The sequence below is a fragment of the Acanthopagrus latus genome, chromosome 4 (genome assembly GCF_904848185.1).
Source record: "Acanthopagrus latus isolate v.2019 chromosome 4, fAcaLat1.1, whole genome shotgun sequence".
NCBI classification, from domain to species: domain Eukaryota; kingdom Metazoa; phylum Chordata; class Actinopteri; order Spariformes; family Sparidae; genus Acanthopagrus; species Acanthopagrus latus.
In genome coordinates this window covers 3188020-3212169 of record NC_051042.1, presented here as the reverse complement: position 1 = coordinate 3212169, position 24150 = coordinate 3188020, and the positions used below count along the sequence as shown (strand labels likewise).

General features: G+C 41.0%; 1 protein-coding gene across 10 annotated transcripts in view; it reads left to right on the top strand.

The window, feature by feature from the left end:
- Window positions 1-24150, top strand: part of LOC119017646 (A-kinase anchor protein 13) — a 115009-nt gene that overhangs the window by 1932 nt on the left and 88927 nt on the right. For all 10 annotated transcript variants that reach the window (XM_037094472.1, XM_037094478.1, XM_037094471.1 and 7 more), the window contains exon 2: window positions 20877-20920. In XM_037094472.1, coding sequence (XP_036950367.1) covers window positions 20888-20920 — 33 coding nt within the window. In that variant the 5' untranslated portion in view covers window positions 20877-20887. The remainder of the gene's footprint in view (window positions 1-20876; window positions 20921-24150) is intronic.

Genomic DNA, 24150 nt, shown 5'->3' with positions numbered 1-24150 from the left:
TATCTGGAGCCTCTTTCATTACCTCCTACGTCACATGTATTTGGATTGTGAAGCCCTCCAGCTCAGTGGCAGGACCCTTATAGTTACTGCTTTTGACTCATTTTGTGAGAAGCATTTGTAACTGCCGCCATCATTACAGAGATTTCTTACAGTCATAGTTGACTCAGTACATCTGACTCTGGAGTCTATCTAGCTGTCCAGTCATCTTCCTTTTCTGTGAGACCATGTACATACTTTTCACTGTGTAAGTGGCCTGTAGATCAGAGCCACTGCCTTTGACTGGAGCTATTCACCATCCTCCTACTCTATTCTGCAGAGGGGGTGGCTGTGAGAAAGGGAAATAATCTGTTTTCACTACTTCCTCAAGCTTTCAAAGGTGTGTCTTCTTTATAGTAACACTTCAAATACTTTGCTAATGTTTAACTTTAATGTGGCAATCTCGAAGATTTTCGTAAGCGGCAACTGCAGGCGTATTTTTGGACCTCACTGCTTCCTAGAGATCCAGTGGTGCGTGTGTGACATCAGTCAGTTGTCAGTTGTCAGCTTTGCGAGGCCTCCATAACAACACTAGTGATGTCTTCTGAGATGGTAGTTATAACACTTACTGTTGACTGAAAGTAAAAATGGTTGCTATAAAAGTAATGTTATGTACACACTCATTCATTTTCTAACATTAGGCTAACTTATTCTGGACATTATGATGCAAACCACCTACTGTCTCTGGTGGACCAACCCCTGCTGCATGAGTGCATCAGAAACTGTGAGCTGCTTGTGATAACTTCCAGGAAAGCTGCCAGCGACACCCAGTGTACATCTTTCATCAGTGGGCCATTGGCTCAGTCATCATTGTGTTACCTCGGCGATACATAGTGATTTAAGAAATATTCACATGAAAATCTTCGAGATTACTCCTTTAGTGTCTTTTCTTAAGCGTCACTGTAACACACAGTTCCAAACTGGGAACTTCACATTACAGCTGCAGTGATCTTCTGGCTACAGAGCAGCTCTACTGAAGACTGTCAGCTCTTTGTGCCTTGATTATCAGCCTGTTGGCCTGTTGTAGAGGGAGCCGGTCTAGGTAGTACTTAGATTTGAACTACTAACCAACCAGATCATTGACAGTCCTCTGGCACATTTGAACTCTTTACTGCAGTAATATACATGTTTGTGTAATGCGACATAATTTTAAAAAATGTACTTTTCCTGGCCTGGTGATTTAAATGTATTGTATGTATTTTCTACCACTGGGTAGTTGTTGAGTTTAGTCACATTCACCGACTTTCTTCACTGTCTCACTTTGCAGACAGTTAAAGCAACAGGAGACCAAATGGAATGAAACATTACCTTGAATAGAATTAGTATTTCTCTGAATTTTAACAATGTTGGGATATTGTAAGTACAAAGCAAAATATATAACAAAGGTCCATCTGTTTTGAGAACATTTCAATGCTGAGATGTTTCATATATCTTTTAGTGGACAAAAGGTTTAGAGCTATAATTCAAGTATCAGTCTTTAAAGTAGTATAATCTTAAATATCAGGACCATCATGCAGTTAGGATATCACTGGATATGTGAGGCTGTAATCATGATCTTATTGTGCAAAGAAATACAAAAGTTAGACTTCCATTTCTTTAAACAAAGGCTTATTTGTCTAAACTCTCTGGGTGTCTCTTCCAGCAAACTTTAGGCTCACTTGTGAGGCTGTCCCAGCCAGAAATATGTGTTTAGCTCCAACAAGAGACAAATGAAAGAGGAGTTGGCCTCCCATTTAGAGTACTGTAAATTACCATGAGGATTCTTCTGGCTCCAAGCTGAACCCAGCCAATTTCTCATCTTCACAAAACCCCTAATTTAATGATGATGGAGGATATGCACAGTGTCAGCCTTGTAATTACACTGCATTTAGTATAGAATGGAAGCATTAGAGGAAGTCTTACAGGTACTAGTTCATGTAGTGCTGTCTCAGGCATGGGTTTTGTATGCCTGGGAGGGCGGCTGCTGAATTCCCTGCTGATACTCACAATAAAGCCTTGACTTAGTTTTTGTTAAGACTGGAATCGCTGGAATCCTCTCAGCACGCCAAACAGCAGCCACACTCGCTGTTCCAAAACAGCGGCCATCTCTGCAGCTTGTATAAATGTTGTGCCCTGGAGTAGTGTCTCTCTCTTTTCTCTTGGGACTTATCGAGCAGACTTTGTTGTTAATTGTTGTTGCGCCTGTGGTGCCACCACTTCTTTGTGCAAAGTAATGTTCAAAACTTTGCCAGCCTCAAGTTTGTCTTAAAAGAGAATGTGACATTTTACAAATCTCTCATGTGAAAATCTGCAGCAGGTAGATAGGATGGTGGTTTGAAAGATTATCCTGTTACCAATGGAAGCGCAGGGTGTCATGTGAAATTTTACATACTGAATACTTAAAACGAAACCAGTAGAACTTTATTTAAGGTAGTTTGTTTAAATTTTGATGTAAAACAACACAGTATGAATGATACTGCGCATAATACAAAATGATTGACATGCTATAGTTGTTGCTTGTAAATCACAGCACATCAAAGTCACAGAATATACAGATTGCAATGACAAATTATTGGATACAAGTAGACTGTATAAAATAAAAGGGAAAACGGGATCCAGGAGGATGACTGAGCAGGCCGAGGCATTGCAAAGTCATGCCAGACCCACACAACGTCCTCTCCATCATGGTGACCAGGAGAAAGACGGGCCACAGGATGATTAGTAAGAAAACAAGAAAAACAAGATGATTAAAAACATAATATCAGAACTTAGACAGATTTTTATTTTACAAATGGAAGATGCAAGAAGATAAAAAAAAAGAAGAAAGTAATGACCCGTTGGGTTTCTAGGGTTATGACATGCTTTCTACTAGATCAAATTGGATCTTGTAATAAAGTAATCATTCAGAAGTATGCCAATGAAAATGTGCTCCCCAAAAGTTGTTGGACTCCATTCACGCTGCCGTTTGCATGCGGGGATCCTGCGCCACTTCTCCGCCTCCTCCTCTGTGTGAAAGTTTCAGATGTGGCGAGGAGCGTCTGTCCTCCCGACCGTCCTACCGACTCTTCGTCACATTTCTGCCCAAAAAAACAGCATCTGTCACTGGCAAAAAACTTTAACATTGTGATGAAAATAAATCACGGCGACGGTCAGCCCTCCAGACCGAGACTTCAGTGAACTTTTTGTGGGAAAGCAGCCTCCGTCCCCGCGAGTGAGTCAGACAGCTTCAAGTTTACTGATGGCAATTATGTTATTGTGTAATTTAGAGCAAAAACGTAACTTTCACTTTCCAGGATGTTTGGTGGGTCAGGATCTCAGTCACTGCACATTATAACAGCATCCATGTGATTATAAACTGATAGGGGGGACACCGGGGAAACACCTTGAAAATGCCCCAACATCATCATCATGACGTGTATTGTCGCGCCTCTTTTGGAGCCGCAGCATCAGCTTTCTGTGTGAATTACACAGCGGTTCATTTTTAAGGCAGAGATGCCTCGCTCTGTCTGAATCACCATCGGCAGAAAATTGGTGAACCAACACTGTGGAGATGATGCGGTGTCACTGTGTAAAAAGGGCTAATGTGTAAATGTTAGATGTCTCCATATGAACAGAAATAAAGCTTTTGTGTGCAGACCCACCAGGAAGCAAATGCAAAACAAAGAGAACACAGGGGGGCTCAAATACAGCAGTGCAAATAGATACTGGCAGAAACTAGATTGTCAGGGCGGATGGGGTACAAACTAGCTGGGTTATTTACTGTTGGGCTCAAAGCTTTCTGGAAGAGGTTTACTGTATATCTACTGAAATCTGATTTCACTATGTATACAGGGGATTTCTTACCTGTGAATGAAATCCAGTCACGCACTATGTGGATGCAAGGTACAAGTAATACCAGGTATAAAGAAGGCCCCCGAGCCTCTGTGTGCTCACTCAGGGCTTTCTGTGCTGAGCAGTGAGAAGAGGCTCAAGTTTGTTCTCAGGTGCAGGTCCCTCTCTGCTCATACTGTGTGTATGCCACTTACCAATACTCCTGTTCTGATGTATATCTGCCATGATACTCAGGCATGTCAACTTGGCATGACTGAAAGCGGCTTTGTGTAGTTTGAAGACTTGAGCATTTAGTACGAATGGCAATGTTGGTCAAACATACTATGAGATATTTTCCGTAAATCTGAAAAATCCAGCATGTTGTTTGGGAATTCTTGCTTTAAACTAAGGCATGTTCAGATTCCCCAAACAACAAGACTCCTCTGTGCTGTTTTAGGTAATGCATTCTGCCCCATACACAGTAAATTTGAAAAATTGTATACCTTTACAAGATAGCAATATTTAAGAGAAGAAAACTGGGTAGAGAGAGAGATATGCCATGAATGTCCTCAGCCACATTAGAACCAGGGACACTGCAGTTTATAGTTGGCATCTAAACCCCGAAAACAAAGATGCACTACAAAAAAGTAGATTTTTTTTAGGCTCTTTCAAAAGGTGTAAGAATCTTTCCTTCAACTGAAAAAGTTGGAGTGATGTAAAGTTAAAAGTGCTCTACTTCTGTAAAGCCATGAGGCACTGGTACTGTCCTTGAGTATTTGTTTTGATACTCCATTAGATTTATGAGAGAAATTGATGTACTGTATGTTTTATTAGACTAAATGTATAGCTTATGAAGTCAGATACAAATAAAATACTCAGAATAAAAAGCTGCAACATCAGAGCACTGCTTACATCAAAATGTACTGATAGGGATCGTTTTACATGATTAGTACTTTCACTTTTGACACTGAGTACATTATTCAATTTACGGCTGCAACTAACAATTGCTTTATATTGATTTATTTGTGGTTTATTTTCTCCATTGATAGATTTAATCATTCAGTCTGAAACATTGAAAGGAGCTTCTCACATATTCTATAGAGTCCAAGGTGACTTCTTCAGATGTCTTGATTGTCTGACTAACAGTCAAAATGCCAGAAATATACATTTAAATGTAATGTGAGACAAAGACAAGCAGCATATTCTGACAACGTAGAGAATGTATGAGATCAGTTAAAGGCAATACACACACACCATTTGCTTTTTTATGGTGCAAGGAGTCAAATCCTCAAAAGCTAAATTTCAATGAATTAGTCATTCCTGTCATTTCCTGATATTTTTTCCCTTTGCATTGATTTAAGACCAAAATGTTTTTGGGCATTTTTTTTCACCATTACTTGGTGATTTGGTAATTGAATCAATGCACAGATAAAAACAATGTGCAGGAATTACTATTTTCTTTTTTAAAACATATTTTTTTGGCCTTTAATCATAGAACAGCTGAAGATATGACAGGAAACAGGATGGGTGGGGGTTGTGACACGCAACAATCATGACTTGATTAATTATCAAAATCAATACAGATTATCTTTCGGCCAGTGGACTAACTTCAAGTGCTCAACTAATCATTGCAGCTTTACTGCAGATATATTGCTCCTTTATATAACTAACAGTTTGATCGTTCATCTCATTCATTACCAATATGTGATGTATCCCAGTTTCCCTGTTGCCTGAGGTTGATCAGCTATTGGCCATGCTATTTCATTTTTTTTCCATCAACACCAAACAATTGTCAGCGGCCCTCTCTGTATACTATCTTAGCATGAAAAAGTCTCTTCAGAGGAGTATTTAGTATGATTTTTTGATAAAGCGATAGGAGTAGTGTGTAACTGCATGTGCTCCAGACTACAACATTTTGAATAAAGGTCTGTTTAGAAAGCAGAGGCTGGACCGTCGCAGCAGACACCTGACCTGTGGCCTGTAGGCTCCGCCTCTCCCCTCTGACATCAGGGCTTTGATCTACCTACTGTCTGTGTTAGCACAAAGCCATATTTAGCTCAGTGTAATCAGTGTGGTGAGAGCCTGCATGCCCGCTACTGAGGAAACCTGCCTAGTATAAACACACCTGCTCTCTCTGGTGGATTTAAAGTGAATTTAATGTGCACCTGATAGAGCCTGCCAGCAGCCATCGTCCTCAAACAGACTGTGGGTAAGGATTCCTCAATGTGCTGCTTAGTTAGCGGAGACAAATTCCCTTTTAAAAGTTGCTCCCCAAGTTTGAGGTGACAGAGTCAAAGAACCAATCAACAAGCAGCTTTTAGGTTGTAGTCAAAAGCATTATTGATTCTGAAGGTTTTCTTCCTTGTTTATGTTTTTTGATAGCATTCCCCAGGGCAAAGATGAACCTACTGTGCCTAGCAACGTGCGCTTCAGTGATAAAGCTTAATGGCTTTGATAACGTGTGACCAAAGAGTCTACCGTTAAATTAAGTCCTAATTGGGCTCTGCTTATGGGAAATTCTGTATTTTATATCTGCGCCCACATTTCCTCCAAAACCTTGTTTGTTAAAGTTATGAATGAATGCCTAAACAGTAGCCAATGTGAATGTACCTGTTTATTTATTTATTTTTACTAAAGATCATTTTATTCTCATTTTATTTTAAACAGTTTAACACAAAAGTTCCTCCAAATGCTGAAAAATATTATCTACTTTCTTACAAAGCTTTTCCCATTCACACACAGTCACTGTAAGATTGAGTATGATCCACTTTGCTTGCATTTCTTTCGAGGTGGTCTGAGTCTTACTGTTTTGTTCTCCACTTAAACTTTCTAAGTCTTGCTCACATGGTTTCATTGTGCATGTAAAAGCTGTGACTGGTCACATGTAATGGGTCTGCTGGGTATAGAGACAGGGACCTGAATGTAGGAACTGAAATTGTCTCATTTTGTGAGAATGTGGCCTCAGTCACAATCTGTATAAAGGTGCATTGTGATGGACCACATGATAATTGCTTTGAATGGGGAACTTTTAAGACAAAAAGTATTGTGCAGTGACCAAATTTGCAAGATCAAGATAAGGTCAGAAAGTAAGATGCAGAGGCGAGGATAGCCTGAGCTTTAGTCATTAGATTTATCATAATGCAGCGCAGTGGCTTGGTAAATGCCCTCGTCTTATAATATAATTTAATGTAAGCCACACCTCCAGACAAAAAAATGTGAAGTCTCAAGGCCTGATGACATCTTCTTTATGATGGCCGAACTGAGCTTCATGTATAGAAAAGGTGTAATGTCCTTCAAAACAGCTGAAGCATGTAGCCAGTAGCTTAAGTGATCGATTGGTGTTCTTAAACAAGCAACAGTTAGCTGTAGAGGTTGACTACTTCAGCACATATTTAAATCACAAGTATTAACGTCATTTAGAAGTCCACCCATTTAGCCATTTCCTGTTTGAGAAATTGAGCATTCTTGTGGGCTGAGATGCCTGTTCTGTAGACCGGGGACCAGTGGGGGAAGTAGGAGACTCATGCAAATCATTGGCAATTCAGTTCCCAAAACCACCATGCTGGCTTTAGTTTCTCACTTCTTCAAATCTGAACAATTTCTAAAGAAACGGAGTGGGTTGACTTGAGTCATATGGTTGCAGAGTAACACGATGGAAAGACCCTCGAGAGGTCACCAGTACATCACTGAGTAAACACACAAACACATGCATATTTGTGGGCAATTTAGAGTTTCTGATTGACCAGACTTGCATGTCAAGGCTTCTCATGGAAGGAACCAGACCTGAGAGTTTCCTGCTATGAGACAACAGTACTAAAAAGATACCAATAACAATCACAGCTCTGGAGATGTACATACTTTTATTGTGTATGTTTCAACATTACACAGGGTCACAATTCAATCAAAGTCAGTTTATTTATTGATAAACATCAGCTATTACTGTGGTGTGGGTGATGGTAATGTGATCAGCCCTGCTGCCAGGCTGAGGTTTGCACTACTCAGGATTCTTTGGTCTAAATCTCTTACCTCCCCAATGGGACGAACAGCCACTTTCTTTTTCTAAAAACTGTGACGTCTCCCGGCATCTCTCTCTGTTTTATTTGCTTCTCGGCTCCCATTTTGTCTTCTTTTCAATGCCAGTTTGTTATTTCACACACCATGGCTGAATGACTAATCGCATTGAGTTGACAGTGAAATACCATATTGATCATCTTGAGAGATTTTGTTGCGGTGTCTGCCTCAGTATATAAGTTGAAATCCCCATCGCTCTCCTTGCTATTGCACCCCAGATCCAGTGAGAAATTGGTTGAAAGAGAGTCTGACATTTTGGGAAATTTTCCCTTTTCGCTTTCTTGCCAAGAGTTAGATTGATACTACTCACCTGTTTAAATGTTTGGTATGAAGCTACCATCAATACTCAATACTAGTACTGTAAACGGTACTCTAAAGTACTTTAAAAACTTATGAAGTGATTCCATCTTAAACTGAATTAAATAATTGAAATTGAATTACAAAGATAGAAAGATTGTCCATGTTGAGGATTAGGAGCTTCATCAATTTTCTTTGAAAACTTTGCTTCTTTTAGCTTTTCAGATAGATGTAGCCTAAACACTGTGGCAGTGCCGTGTGTATTCAAATGGCTGGCATGCCAATTTGAAACAGGCAGCTTTGACATGGCAGTTTGTATTAGGATAGCTTTTTACACTGAGGCACTGTTAATGATAATGTTCTGTTATGAATGTGCAAACTAACCTTTCACACATATTTTTAACTACCCCTGTACTGCGCTGAATATGATTGCTTAAACCAGGTCACAAACAAATCACATGTGGACTTTTTTTCTAAAATAGTCATATGCCCAAAATTCATTACCAGACTGAAGTACTGTAAGCGTTAGGCAGAATATCAGTAGCTCAGGCATTTTGCTGCCAAAACAGGTCAGTTGTATAACTCAGTTAAATACTCTCTATCTTTGAATCCCATGTCAAAATTGCTAACCTGCCTTTGGCCAGGGACGGGTGCTGATTTCCCACCCTGAATGTCAGCTCTGTTAGCTTTATTTGCTCTGTATGCTGTAAACTATTATCTTAACATACTCCAGAACTCTGGTGCCTACTGGCTGCTAACAACTTACAGCTAACTAGCTCTCCTCCTGCCGATTTCAACAGGGATTTTCCATTCACTGTGTAGCATCAAGGTACAAAAGGGTAAATTCCACATTGATGGGGTTTGCCGTGTCCTTTTTAGGATGTCAACCTGTCAATCTTGTGGTAGGTCTTGCACCAAGCAATTAGCCAGTGATTGTAGTAATGATACGAGAAGATGTGCTCTTTTATAGTCAGTGCTCTGTTAAGTTTGTCAATTGCTAAGTGATATACCTATATATACAGGCAAACAAACATATATTCATCCATTTGTCCCAAAAACATTTGTCTATCAACCCGGGATGATGGGACTCACTCAGTGGGTTTACATGACACTTAAGAAAACCGAATTACTGGGTTAGTCTGACTATGATTGGATCTCTAAGATGCATGTATACACCTTAGTCTGACTAAAATCGGACCGGATCGGATTTCTCATAGTTGAATTAAAGCACCCAGATTATTCGATCGATAATCGCATTACTCCGGATCGGATCGGATTTTTGCGTTCTGCGCAGGCGCAAGATTTTTCCCTGGGGCTGTGAGCCGGAAGTAGACGGACGGCGGCAGCACCGCAAGAAAGAGCACCATTGTGCATCTAGTTTGTGTAATTATCATGTACACCACATACGAAGTGTACAAAGATGTGGCTTCGTTTCGCTCATCGTACGCCATCTTTTTTTAATGTTGAGGCAGCTGGTGACGTGAGTGAGGTCAGCTGGAGGTGTTTCTCTTACCACTAGTTGAAATGGGTACAGCGCCACCTAGCATACCAGGGTATGACATGCTCTGGCCCAATAATCCGATTTTCTCACCGGCTTTTATACTTGGATAATAGCAGTTGTCTGATTGAGTGGCATAGTCGAACTGTGGCTGTAATCCGACAAAGCTGTGCATGTAAACGCACTGACTTAGTCTTAAACCATGAATCAGAGGCAGACAAGGGAATGTCATGACTTCACCAACCTGGAAGAAAAGGGCATAATTCTTCTTATCTAGCTCTCTGCAAAAGGGCACATAAGTTGGTTTCCCCAAATCTATTCTTTTAAAATGTCTACAAAACACCTCATGCCTTTATGGTATGGAAACAGAGGGGGAGGGGATGGCATCAAACCTGGGGAGGAGCGGTGATCAAGGCCCAGGCCCTGATTACAGGCCGACCCCCAGTGTGCCTCACAATAAGATAATGCTATCTGCGCCCACAGGTATTTGGTTTCAGTGGAGAGGGTAATAACTGTCACCAAACACTGAGGAGACCTTTCATCCCCAAGCCTTGTGTTGTCAGCCAGCGCTTGTGTGCAGTTTCTGCACAGAGGCAGCTTTTGTGTGGCAGGGTGAGGTCACATCACCATGATGGCCTCATATCTGTCCATAGACACAATAGCAAGGTTTGATTAAATCAAACAGCCGTGGCTATCTAAATGGTAGTCAACATGGTGTGTCCAAGTTACTGTGGTGGCGTTGTTGAGGAGATGACGTAGCCCTGACTAATCTAGCTGTGGCCCTGAAGAGCATAGCTGATAGTGAACCGTAAAAAGAATCACACAAGGGTTCAGCACATAGCAGACACACTTTGCTCTCTCTGAGGTTTTGCGCTACAGTGGATTACAGTCAGTGCACATCATGTTGTAGTGGTTGGCCAGTGACTAGTGGTTAACCAGGGGAGAAAGCACAAAAGGTTAAACAAACGTCTGAGTTAAACATCAAACCCAGCTGAGCCACACAGAGCCATAATCCTCCTTCAATGTGCCACATTTCAGGGATGTGACTGCAAATGTTATGTATCCATTATGGACACCAGCCAGTGAATTCTTCAAGAATTTGAGTGACATAGTCTTTAGGAATCTTGCGTTATGAGTCAGATGTTTGGACAGAAAAGGCAAACTAGCCTTTCAGCCAGAAATTGTCTGGTTTTATCGATGCTTTATTTCTGCAGACATTTTAGAAATTTTATTAAATATCCATCCAGCGCGTCACTGCTTCCAAAACTGATTGAAAAAAGTGTATGACCTGGAATAAACAAGTTGGTAATCAAGGATAAAAGACAGTTGAACAGTTGGACACGAACTCTATCTCTCACCAGGCCTCGAATCAGCCTGAAAGCTCTCCCTGGCACGCTTATCTGCCATTTGGTGGAGGTTTATATCCAAAGCTCCTTACTGTAACATGAGGCCTTACATCCAAAGCAAGAGTGACCAAAGTGGGCATTGAATTAGTGCTGTTGCTTACAATAGGAAAACCAACAGAATTCCATGTTGATTTATATGAAGGAAAAGGTGCCTTTAGCCGATGTTTTATCATTGTTTGTCATATGCATGTATCTAAGAAAAAACATTGTCCAAAATAGACACAAAGCTGAAGATATTCAGGCCAGGCTGTCCTTGTCTAGTTTATACCACCGGGGGAATGCCTGCTTAGGTGAAGTGGCTACTCAGTCCTGTCCCTCTCTGAGACGTAAGTCCTGTCTCTGTTGTCATCATGAAACCCTGGTGTTGGATGACACCTCAGGTCTATATTGGGCTTCTGTCCCTCTTTACAGGTGTCTCCATGTCCTTGACTACAGCTCTCTATGCACAGTCAAATTCAAACAGCTTCATGAAGAAGCAGCCCCAGGTAACTGTTGTCCTCATAACAGAAATCCACATTGACATTCTTCAAGTTAATTAATGGCCAATGGGAGGCTTTTGACCTAGAAAAACTGCGGTATGAAGCTTTGAGGTGACAAACCGCTGCTATAAAGTTGTACATTGCCATATGCACATTGAGTTCAAACAATGTGACCTGGTTCATCTCAAGTATCTGCACTGGGTCCTGCACACTGTGCATCTGAGCAGCTGCTCACTTCCACTTTCAGCATTTTTGGCTTCATGCAGGGAGGGTTTGATGAGACTTGTGCTCTTTGTCTGCAGCAGATGTTAAGTTTTATATTCAGGAGCTGGTTGGTACAGTCAAATTATATACAGTGTTATGCCAGTTGTGAAGTGTTCTTCATAAATGTTTTGCTTCCTTATCTAGAATTGGGTGGGTTTCACTCTCTTGCTGCTCCTCTGAGCTTTGAGGCTGCTGAGTCTGATTTGCAGGACAGGCATGATAGCTGGGTTTGCTGAAAATGTTCCTTGTTATGTGAAGGACGTCTGATCAGTGATTTCACACAAATTATTTGCAATTATTAGCAAACAGATAGCAGTGGCAAGAGGACATGTCATGAGATACAAGTAGATACAAATTAGTGTATTAAAACGGCGTAACATTTCGAGCATTTTCAAAAGATGTCACGTGGATTCATCATGGTCATCATAAACGAGAGGCAGTGTTGACTATCTCTTATCTCCCAACGTAGATATAATTTTGTTGAAAAGATTAGTAAGCAGCCATTCACTGAACTAAGGTGTGTTAATGACTCTTTAAATTACTAATTGGGCAATGCTATGCTGTCAGTCGGCACATAGATGATGGTTTTGGGTGGAGTTCAGTAAGAATCTGTCGATCATCAGGGTTCTCCCCAGAAGGGGGGGATGGGGGACGGTTGCTATAGCGGGCCGGGGGGGGGGGGGGGGGGGGCTGTCACTATCGTCGGATTGGGGGGGTGGGGATGGTGGTGGGGGATTGGGGGGGTGGGGATGGTGGTGGGGCATTGGGGGGCAGACGCTCCCTCGTTACCCTCACCCGCTACTGACCAGCTAACACTGAAAATGAGTATAGTGGCGCTAAGCTAGCAGTATAGTGGCGCAGCGCCGCTGTTCCACCGTCTGGGGAGAACCCTGATCATGCATAAAACCAAACTGCTTTTATTGCCTCAAGTGTGTTGGTTTTGAGCTACTCAAACAATCAACTGATGACCTCTGACCTGCATGTAACACGTGCATTTGTTTTAGTGGTTTAAAGAGATGTGGCCTTTGGACAGGAGGACTTGGATGTTCCTACAGGAAGTCTCTGATACCATCACAAGCCTCCAGTTGTCTCTGATCTACCTACTGTTTATTGTTCCTACCACCGATTCATTGTTCACTTGGGTGTTATAATGTGATCGGATTCATAGTGGATTCTCTTTGATGTGAAGGATTAGGAAAAGGCCTTGTGGTGATTATATACAACAAAGTGAATAACTGGTCTGTTTAGATTCAAACTTGCATTAGAAAGCTTATTTTCAGGACTTCAGAGGATAATGTCAAGTAATAGTAGATTTGGATTGCACCTGAATGCATCAACATTCGTGTATTTTTTTAATGGTCTTGATTAGGAAGAGCAATGTTAACTTATATGTACCCAGAATGGGACACAAACCATGTTGTTAAAGGTTCCCTGGAGAGTTTGTCTCCTAAAGTAGTGCTACAGAACTGTTCTACTATGAATAAGTCTCTGCACAATCTGTACAGTCATTTGTACATGTGTGAGTGCTGTGATACACATTTCTACATCGTTTGGCTTTACTTGACTGATCTACAGGTGGCAGTAACATGCTAAGCTGTCCGTGGGCCTGCAAAGACAGGGAAGAATAATACTGCAAACACTTAAACATAGATATGAACAACTGGATTTGAAACACTTCACATGAGGTTGAGGGAAATACATTCAACACATTTGTTAGACCAAAAGGATCATTCACACAGTGCGTTTTGGTGAGCAACTCTGATGGTAAATATAACTTGTTTGTGAAAAAGAAAACTCCACAGACCCCTTTCAAATCAACCATTTCAAAAGCAAATACATTTTATTTATATAGCCCAAAATCGCAATCGCATTGCCTCAATGGGCTTTACAGTCTGTACAGTGAACAACATCCTCTGTCCTTCCCTTCTCTGACCCTCGATTCGAGTGAGGAAAAACTTCACATGTTGATGGAAAAAAAAAACCTTTTAACAGGGTAAAAAAAAAACAATGGAAGAAACCTCAGGAAGAGCCACAGAGGAGGGATCCCTCTTCCACGACGGACAGACATGCAATAGATGTTGCATGTACAGAAAAGTGCAACCACTCACAGTTTACAAGTTACATTAACAGAAAGTCTGATACAACTTATATGTAAAGGGAGTGGATCCAGGAGACGACTGAGCTGGATGAGGCATCACCAAGTGGTGCCCGAGCCACACGACCTCTTGTCCACCATGGTGACCTGGAAGAGGGCAGGACACACAAGATAATTAGTAGTAGTAGTAATAGACAGAGAGAGGCATCAAGAGTTACAGAAATATAGATATGAGGAGATAGTGAAGCAGAGGAGAGTAATGATCCAGCAGAGCCCAGGGTGTGACGATCCAGATCTGTCAGTATTTCAAGGCAGCAGGAGCCCGGAAATGGTAGATGATCCCAGGGGGCCGTGGTTGATCAGAAGGGAGCCTGAATGAAAGAGAGGAGGAGGAGAAAGAGAAGGAGGAGAGAGGAGAAGAGGAGGGGGAGGAGGAAGCTATAGAGAGTATAGAGAGTGAAACAGCTTGCAGCTTGTGGGAACGGAAAACAAACAAGGTTAGAGAAAAGAGATATTTGATCAGAATAAACAGATTTTTTCTCGTCTGCAGCACAATGTAAATCTAGTACTATAGGAACTCATTGAGACTGAACTTTCAAGTTCAATCACAGTACACTCAGGTCTGTGACAAAGGTGCCTCTGTGAAGCTATTCCTGTGGCTTACTGTCTGTTGGACATTGTTATGGAAATGTGTGACTGAAGGCTGGTGAGTCCCAACAACAACAAGATTCTCTCTCCCAAAAGAGACCTTGGTTGTCACTGACAAAAGCAAGACATTTTCAGACAGTGCTACAAGAAAAGTGTTTTGGATTTGGTAACACACCATAATAATAGTTTGTCCTGTACATGTGGTCTTGTTGGGGAATCCTCAGCTGGGGATTGGGAAGGGTGTTGGAGATGGTCTGATTAATGAGTTGTGAAACTAATCCTATTCATCCTTCCATTCATGCTGCAGTCACATGGCTGTTACAGCTTATTCTGATAGCCAGGGGACCTGTGGAAGCCATAACAGGTCCATTCACAACTCCGACTCAGCATATCACCACTCCTACCCCAGTATTGAAGGGGTTTTTGTCCCTTGATTTATTGGTCCATTTGTGACGACTGTGCACTTGAACTAGGTTGATGTCCTGCTTCTTTCTGGCCTTCCTCCTGCTGAGGAAGAAAATCCTGTTTTTTTTAGCAGCAGTTCAAAGGGAGTTTCTGCCATAATGGAGACTCTAATGAGCTCAGCTAAAGGCTGGCTGCGCCGTGAGTTTTAGGTGGAGTTAATGGGTTGTGTAATCTCTATAAGCAGGTGTCGGGTGGCCGTAGGGTGAGCTTAAGGGGTGTCATTTCTCAAGGTTCTTCTGTTTCCAAAGAAGGAAACTTAGTTTGGCTTGGATATGGTCTTTTCCTGTATGTCATAGATGGTTTTTACTTACCAATTTGTGTAAAGATAGGAATGGTTGTTTGATGGCATAATGTAGACCAGATTTGGAGTCGGTTACTGAATGATGGGAGTGGCTATTACTGAAAATGTAAGTTTCAGAAGAATACCACACAATATGTAGATCTTCTGCCTTGAAATGTTTACAAATGACTAGGCCTTTGATTTATATTCCACTGAGTTGTGAATTTGCGTCATCCCCAATTATCCCTAAAAGTTAAAACCCAGAGAAAATCAGTAATTTTACTCAGTATTTCTATGCATTTCATTTAGTCTCATGTCACTATAATTTGTTGAAAAGAGTCAAAGTGTGGAAGGAATATTGAGAACATAACCAAACATAATGTAGATATTGATTTAAGAAAAAAGAAAGTTGTAGTTGTGTTTTCATCAGCAATGGTTGTTGTTTAACAATAAAGATATCAACTCTGATGAATCCACTCTACTAACATCCTTTCTTTGCATCAGGAATTACATAATTTGTCCTTGGTTTAGTTAAATCACACTTTGTCTTTGTAAAAAATTGAAAAAAAAAAAATGTTGGTTTCTAATTTTTCTAATGTTACTCCATTTCTACGGCTATTACATGTACATGTGTATGGTAACTTGACAACCAGGTATTATCCACAGCACCAAGATATCTTGTTTCATTACATTAACCGGTGTACATCTGTGTACCACTGAGAAAATTCTGCAGCCTTTTGTGATACAGAAATAAGTTAATTGAGTCTGTTGCATTGTTAGTGCAAAGGGTCTGCTGATATAGCAATTTTAGAAGTCCCCTATTTTATTTTTGAATGATTGCCCAAGAGGAACTGTTTGACCAGCTGAACTATCACAAGCATACTGAACAACCATGTGGTCAAGTGGAGAAAATTGATTCAAGGCAGTCTAGTGAACCAATATCAGACTTGTACAGAGGAGTATTTTTTATCTTATTTTAGCACCAAGGGACTCCTTGGCTTGTGAAAGACTCTCTTATAGTGATAAACACAGAGACTTAACACCCAAACCTGTGGCACAGCTTGTAGCCTCTTAACTCATTGTTTAAGTTTGGTTTGATTTTACCATTGGTTGAATATCAATTCTCTCGTCAACAAAAAAACAAAACAAAACAAAAAAAAAAACAGTTGTCAGTGGGTCCCATCAAAGCACAAAACAGCAGAAATGGAGTCATCATCTCAAAGATAAGAAAATAATGGTTTTTTTGCAGGACTTTGTAGAGACCAAGCAATTGTTGACTGTACATTTGTCCGGGGGTCAGAACCCTGAGTCAAAGCAATTATTTGCTAACCTTAACTACTTTATTTCCCCAATAACTTAGTTGGGTTAGATAGGGGTTCAAAGAAACTACTGGGGTTAGGGGTTAGTGTTAGGGCTGTGGTTTTGTGCATTTGTTTTGCAGTCAGTCTGTAAAGTTCCTTTACATTGAAAGACTAATTAGCCTTATGCACATGACCAATGTATTAGTTAGTCCTGCAGTTTTTCAATTGTACCATAAAAAAAGAATTACTTACACTTGTATTGTTTGTTTAGGAAGTGGGTGTGATAAATTGTTTTGTGTTTATACAAAGTATTTTGTGAATCATCCACTAGGCATTAATATTTGTCCCATAAGTTGACTGTTTATTCATATACCACTGAAAACACATTCAGACCGTACTAGGACTAACACAGTCCCTCAACTTCCTCCTGAGATGTGAGGACATCTTTGCTACTTTTGACTGGCTAACTAGCTTAGCTTGACTATCACACCATCACAAAATGGAAGTTTTGGAAGTATGTTGTAATGATGCAGGCCTTTCCAAGAACCCAACGCAACTAGTGGTGCAATTACATCCTGTGATGATGCAGTATCGTGAATCGGCTTCCTCTATGTGTAACCTGCAATCCTGCATCATATTAGTTAAAAAAAATCAGAAACAGAAGGGCACTAAAGGGAAAGGGAATCGTGGATAGCCACATGGTGACCCAGTGGGTAAAGTTAGAGTAGGCAGCTTGTTTAGAAATAGGCAGAGGTTAAAGGTCATGAAAGTCTATGATAAGTTACACCTGCACACTCGCGTTATCTCATTATCAACCAGTTGGCAGCTAAAATATGATATGTTTGTTTAGAAATGGCCCAGTATGTTGCAAGCTCTAAAAAATAATTAAAACATGTTTGTTTTACCACCTAAGACTTTTACCAGATGAACTGTAGGCCATTTATTCTGTATAATTATATGTTTGACTGACTCATTATTTCCTTTATTTTTTCTACATTTCTGAAAGAAAGTTGCACAGTAGAAAAGAATTTGGGGTATTAACACTGGCATGTTTAGCTGCCAGCTGTGAATGTGCAGAGAATGTAAATCAGGTTGGTGCTGATAAAAGCCACAGAAACCTTCCTTGCATGAATACATGTTATCAACTCTGCCTTCAACGGTGGAAACGGTGAATGTAGCAACACACCCACTTCCTACCAAATATTTTCTTATTGTGCAAAGTGCTAGGGCAACTATTGGTCTAAAAGATGTCACATGAATGAAATGTCAAAGGCCTAACACCTGTGAAAAGCAACAGTGATCTGGCCCACTGAAGCACCCTTGTGCAAGACCCCAACCCATATCTGTTTGTGTTCTGTGGAGAGAGAAGCGGCAGATGACAAATGTCCGAAATGCCAAAATATAAATGAACCAGTGCGCCTGTTGGGGACATTTTGTGAGCGTCTTATCAGTCAAAGTTGTGCTAGTGGTGAAGAAGCTGGTCCCTGGCCCAGTGCACTTAAGGCAAGAGGATTAGACTCCAGAGTATTATTAGAGCTACTGATTATCCCCTTACCTGATCCGCCTAATTCTAGCTTGAGACTATTTATTTAGCAGAAAAGAGGAAAAATGTTTGGATTGAGCTATAGAAAGTGAATTGGACTCGTCGCGCTTCAGCGCTCTGTTGAGTCCAACATTGACTCTTTTGGTGCTTTCTGCTGAACTCATTAGGTCCTGGCCTTTTGTCGCTGTCTCCCCCGCTGTGGGGTTCATGTGATTAATGCACTGCTGACCACTGAGGCCAGCAGCAAGGACTTGTTTTAGTGCCAGGGAACAGCAGACAAAAGAAAATTGTCTCTCCAAATAACTGAGGAGAACTCAGGCTCTCAAAGCTGAGCAGTCCCTTGACTCAATGATGAATGCAAGCAGGCTAGTATCTGTTCAAGGAAGTTCAACAGAAAGGTTTCCAATCCATTTGTCCTTAAGTCTATAGCTGTGGTATGTTTGTTTGGATGTAATTACACACCCACTGCTTCTGACCTTGTGCCCAGAAAACAGCTTTGAGGCCTTCGTCCCAGACTGGGAGTAGGGAATCCAATGTGAACATGAGCTGGTAAATCCTGCTAACTGATCTTCGCAGCATAAACCCATGAAGAAGAGGCAAAGTAGTGTGATTTGTAGCTCAGACTCTTTCTTTGTCTTTCTGCTTGGTGAAGAACTAACGGGTGATTTGAAGAGGCAGCAGCGAACAAAAAGTTTGTCATCATTGCTGCGGCTGCCTTTGAATAAACGAGCACAAATAGGGACCTGGCAGTTGTGGCTGGTGTGTGTGTGTGTGTGTGTGTGTGTGTGTGTGTGTGTGTGTGTGTGTATGTATGTGTGTGTTTGTGTTCCCCGTGTGATTCAGTGTGTGCCTGTTCTCCACTCATGCACTATTAACCTCCCACAGAGTGTTGGGACGACTGCCAGGGTCAAGCTTAACTGTCACCTTGTCAGCAACAATGTTCTGATGCTGCTATAGCTGGTATACATGCATTTGGTGAAAAAAGACCCTGATATTTAGAGCAGTTTGTTTGCACTCTGTGGCTCATTTCAAGGAGAACAACAGACTTTACAGAAATTTGACCAAACTTAAATATCTGATCGAAGGGTCTGTATCAGTGTCAGTGTACTGTTGAAAAGTAATATCCAAAGCATCCACAGGGGAGGGATCCATAAGATGCCTCAGATTTGATTCTGATTTAGAGTGCTCATATGTGATCAACACATCTCTAAGCATTAAAACAAAAATTCTGTACACATTTTTTTCTCTTTTTCTCGACTTGCTATTTTTTAAAACTTTTTAATAATTCATAATTAAAATAGACAGATTAATTTACTTTTATTTTCTTTGCTCACACTTAGCTGTCCACACCAAAACAGGGAGAGGGAGCCAAGATGCTGACCATGTTACATGACTGTTTTAACATCCATCCATCCATCATCTGTACACATTATATGTACGCCGCTTAATCCTCTGCAGGGTCGCGGGGGGGCTGGAGCCTATCCCAGCTGACTTAGGGCGAAGGCAGGGGACACCCTGGACAGGTCGCCAGTCTATCGCAGGGCTACACATAGAGACAAACAACCACACTCTCATTCACACCTACGGACAATTTAGAATGATCAATTAACCTCAGTATGTTTTTGGACTGTGGGAGGAAGCCGGAGTACCCGGTGAAAACCCACGCTTGCACAGGGAGAACATACAAACTCCACACAGAAAGATCCCAGGCGTCCCAACCGGGACGCAAACCGGCGATCTTCTAGCTGTGAGGCAGCAGTGCTAGCCACTGGGCCACTGTGCAGCCCCTGTTTTAACATCTCCCAGGAATTCAACTACAGACTTTTGACTTTTGTTGATGTTGCTACGATTGAGTGGCACGAACCTCTGTATATGATCACCAGAATTTGAGAAGACACTTGTTTAACAAGAAGAACCTTTCAAGAAACACACTTTGCTTGGATCAGAAACAGGATGCACATGTATTATGTCCATTTTGTTTCACCAACCAACTGGTTGAGCCATAAGTTACCTAATCACATTCACATTTACATCTGTCATATGTACCATTTTACATCTCTTAGAATATTGTTAAAGGTGAGCTTAATGTTTGACAATTGGGTTTTAGATTTTCATTATTGACCTTCCTTCTTTGTCCAGTTCCAGTTCCAGTTCAGTTCAATTCAGCCCAGTTTATGCTTGGAGTTACTACGAACAGACCCATAATGTAAAAGTGGGCTCTCACAGTGATAAACCCAATTGGGCAGCTGTTTTTTTTTTATTTTTGGTGAAAAAAACTTTGCTGTAGCCTACCCACTTTACACTACCTGCCAAGCAACAAACCAGTGGTCAACAAAGTTGGCAACTAACTGGCGAACACAATGGAGAATTCCACAGTTAAAGGGTCATTAATTTCCCTCTAGACGTTGGTGGAGAGCAAAACATAGCTTAAAGGAAGAGTGAATATGGGACTTAGGTGTAGTAAGAGGTGGTCAGAAACACGACTTCAAATGAACACTAATGTTGCTTCATTATTATGCTCCAGTTACTAAATGGACAGTTCTAATACATAAATATTGTTTAAAGCTTTTTGCACTGCTTTAAGTGGCTAAAAAATAAATTGATACTAATTTAACACATAATCATGTTTCGTGTCATAGCATGTATTCAGTAAAACATACTGTACTGCAACTCTCTGACATAACATTTGTTCTTCTCTTGACAGTGTCCGGGGACATGAAACTCAATCCACAGCAAGCTCCATTATATGTAAGTATCACTGTTCTTTATACTTAATGCTTACATAGAAGCTCTTTTTTCAAGGTGCACGATTGGTCTTTTAATGCTCACTCACAATGTTAGTCCACCCACACAGGTGTTTTTGTTTTGCCTATGTAGACATCGTCTCAGGATTGTGTAGGTGTGTGCAGCGCTTGAAGGTCAGTTTATTGCACCTTGTGGGGCGGGACAGCTTACACCTTTCATCATTCTTAATAGTGTTGTGAATGGAGTTAAATGACCTCATGTAGTTCCTGGAAGAGCTTAGCCTCACTTCAACTCAAAGATATAATTAACAGGAATAACTGAAAGCAAGTGTGTGGCTATTCAAGGCTAGATAGTAAAGAATACAACATTCTGCATGCAAATCAACTGGCTAATGTTTGCACTCTGCTCACTGGCCTCTATTATGTATTTAGTGGTCATGTTTTGAATGTTACCAGTTAAACTGAATAAGAACCACTTGATGGACTGTTGATATTACAAAACTAGACCCAAAACAAATTGATTAAGAGATGACCATCACGAGACAGAAACAAGACTAATCATATGAAACCATGACATTTTTCTTCCTCAAAATCACTAAACTAAAAAGAACATCAACTGTGTCAAAGCTGCACTGGCTTTGTTGTGGTTCCGATTGTGGGTGAAAGGCCTGAATAACAACCCTCACAGTTCGATAAGAGACCAGGTACTGATCCTCACTTAGGTGCCTTGGAGCTTAAGTAATTATACAGAAAAGGACAAATTGAGGCCTAGTTTACCTGGACATATGCCATTTGTCCAAATCAATAGTTTAGCAGGTAATTACAGCGAAAAGCTTGGCGCCTTATGCAAAGAGGACAACTTGATTGCTGGATGTTCTTTTTAGCTGTGAGCTGAAATGTTTTCATTATGCAGACTGTGTGTTTATACGAGCATGCTGCATTGCAAAGATGGTTTCGGTCTAGTTACAGGGTCTACTGGTCTAAAAGATGTAGGATGGATAGAACAAAGAAGAATAATGTCCACTATGTAGTAATAGGGTTTGTAGCTAATTTATTTCCTGAATAAATGAACAAACAAAGACACACTGTGGATGTGTCTCAAGCTTCAACCACATTCGATGAAGTTTGTGGTCAGGTGTACTTTAAAACTTTATTTATTAATTTTACCATTACCATTTATCATTTAATTATTAATCCATGAACTGGGATGCAAGTGTGCATTTGTTTGCCTGACAACTTCCCCAAAGCCTAGTCAACTAGGAGAGATTTCTTCCAGTGTGATTTGGGGTACCCTCTTAGCCACTTTGTGACTGGTAGGAATGCCTTCAGAGTGAGGCACCTGAGTGGTTTACATAGCAGTGGAGCCAGATATTGTGGTCCAGATGGAAGAGGTGTTACTTGTTGCTTTAGTCCTCTCAGATCACTGAATTACACTGTGTGTCATGCGGAATGTGGCCTTGAAGAGGTTATCTCAGCCACATTAAATCTCCCGTCTTATTCTTTGTCATGACTTGAGGCTTAATTACTATAGGTAAGGGTTGACATATTAACAGAAAACCTCTTTGTGGCTCATCTTCCTCAATGTCATCACAGGTCATTTCCCAGTGCCCAACAAATCAATCTCATGATCCTTCTTAGTCCTCCTTTCGACCAAATCGGGAGTACTGCAAATATTGCCAGTCTTTCCATTGAATGTGTGCAGTGCATTTAGTCTGTGGTAGTGTGGACCTCAGGGCTTGTCAAAAAAAAAAAAAAGCCCACAGCGGCCCTGCGGCAAAAAGTTTAAACAGAACAAACTTTTAGAGAAATGCAACCCAACATCACACTGCGGTGGCCAAATACGTAAGCTGCTCAACAGTATTGTGTCCAAGCCATTTACACTCCAATTCTGAAATAAAACTATAAATACAGCCTATGCCTCTGTACCTATACTGGAGGTTTTCTTATCAGCACTGGTTGACATGACATGTTTAGTGTTGGTGTGAAACAGATACTGCCATATAGGCCCAAAAATTACACATGCAGTTACATTCAGATGTGCTCTAAACTCTATAGAGTTGAGTGAGGCCGAACCCTGACATGGTAATAAAGCCACAAAATGTCTGATTTCAGCCCTCAGTTGGATACAGGGAGCAAGTATTTTTTTCTCCCAGAAAATGCCATGGCCATTATAAAAACATGTATAGCTCATTTATGAGTCTGAATTACTTTTGGATTACAAATGCTCTTGTTTTGCCTAACCAACACTTTGAATTATGACCCTAAAAAGATCCTTAATTGTCTTCAGTTTACTATCATCATGGCACCTGCGTTTTTTAATCATATTTAATGAGGTGTGTGTGCGTGTGTGTGTGTGTGTGTGAGAGAGATATTTCTAAATGTGTGTCTGGTTGTACTGGTCCCATATCACTAGCAGGTGAGGAAGGCACACAGGAAATGAGATAAGTCAGAGACATGTGTGTGCGTCTCTGATGGCTGGAGTGGCTCACACATTAACCACCCAGACAACCTTATCTGTGATTTACAGTCAGGCTCTTCAGTGGAACCAGGCGGGCAGTCAGGCCTCATTAGACATCAGATTTCAGACACTTAAAAGAGCGATTGTCAGTGAGATAACTCATCGAGGTTAAGTAGTCGGCCTGTGATTGTACTTGTAAAAAAATACCCATTTAGGGGGCTCTGCCATCTAAAGTGACTAGAAATGACAGCCCCAGCCCTAAATTTAGAGATCATTCATTGTAGAAACAACTGGTAGTGAGGAGGGTGAAGGTCAAGGCATTGATGTTCTTGCAATATCATTCTGGCTAAAGAACGATTTTAATGAGGAAGCAATGGGTAGAAAAAATTAGTTTGTTTCAAGGAGTAATTAGAGGGAGTTGGACGGACTATGTGATTTGTCGGGCATAAGATGACTTGTGGAAGCTCTTTTTAAGAAATGAGTTTTCTTTCGATGACAGAGTGTCTCCGCTGTTTTGCCTGTGAGTAAACATGTTATTTACATTCTTGGCATTTAGAAGACGATGCTTTCCTGAGTGGCTGCCAATTAAATGAGCAGGTAGGGGTTCAGTGTGTTAACACAGGACACATGACTGTGGGCACAGAAGGAATGGTGATGATGGAGCCTATGACCTTTCTGCTGTTTGATGGACTGAGCAGTGCTACAAGGATGAAACAGTGTTTGACATAGGCTTCACAAATCCTCCGGTTTGCAGTGTCATGTGTCAATGAGAGATG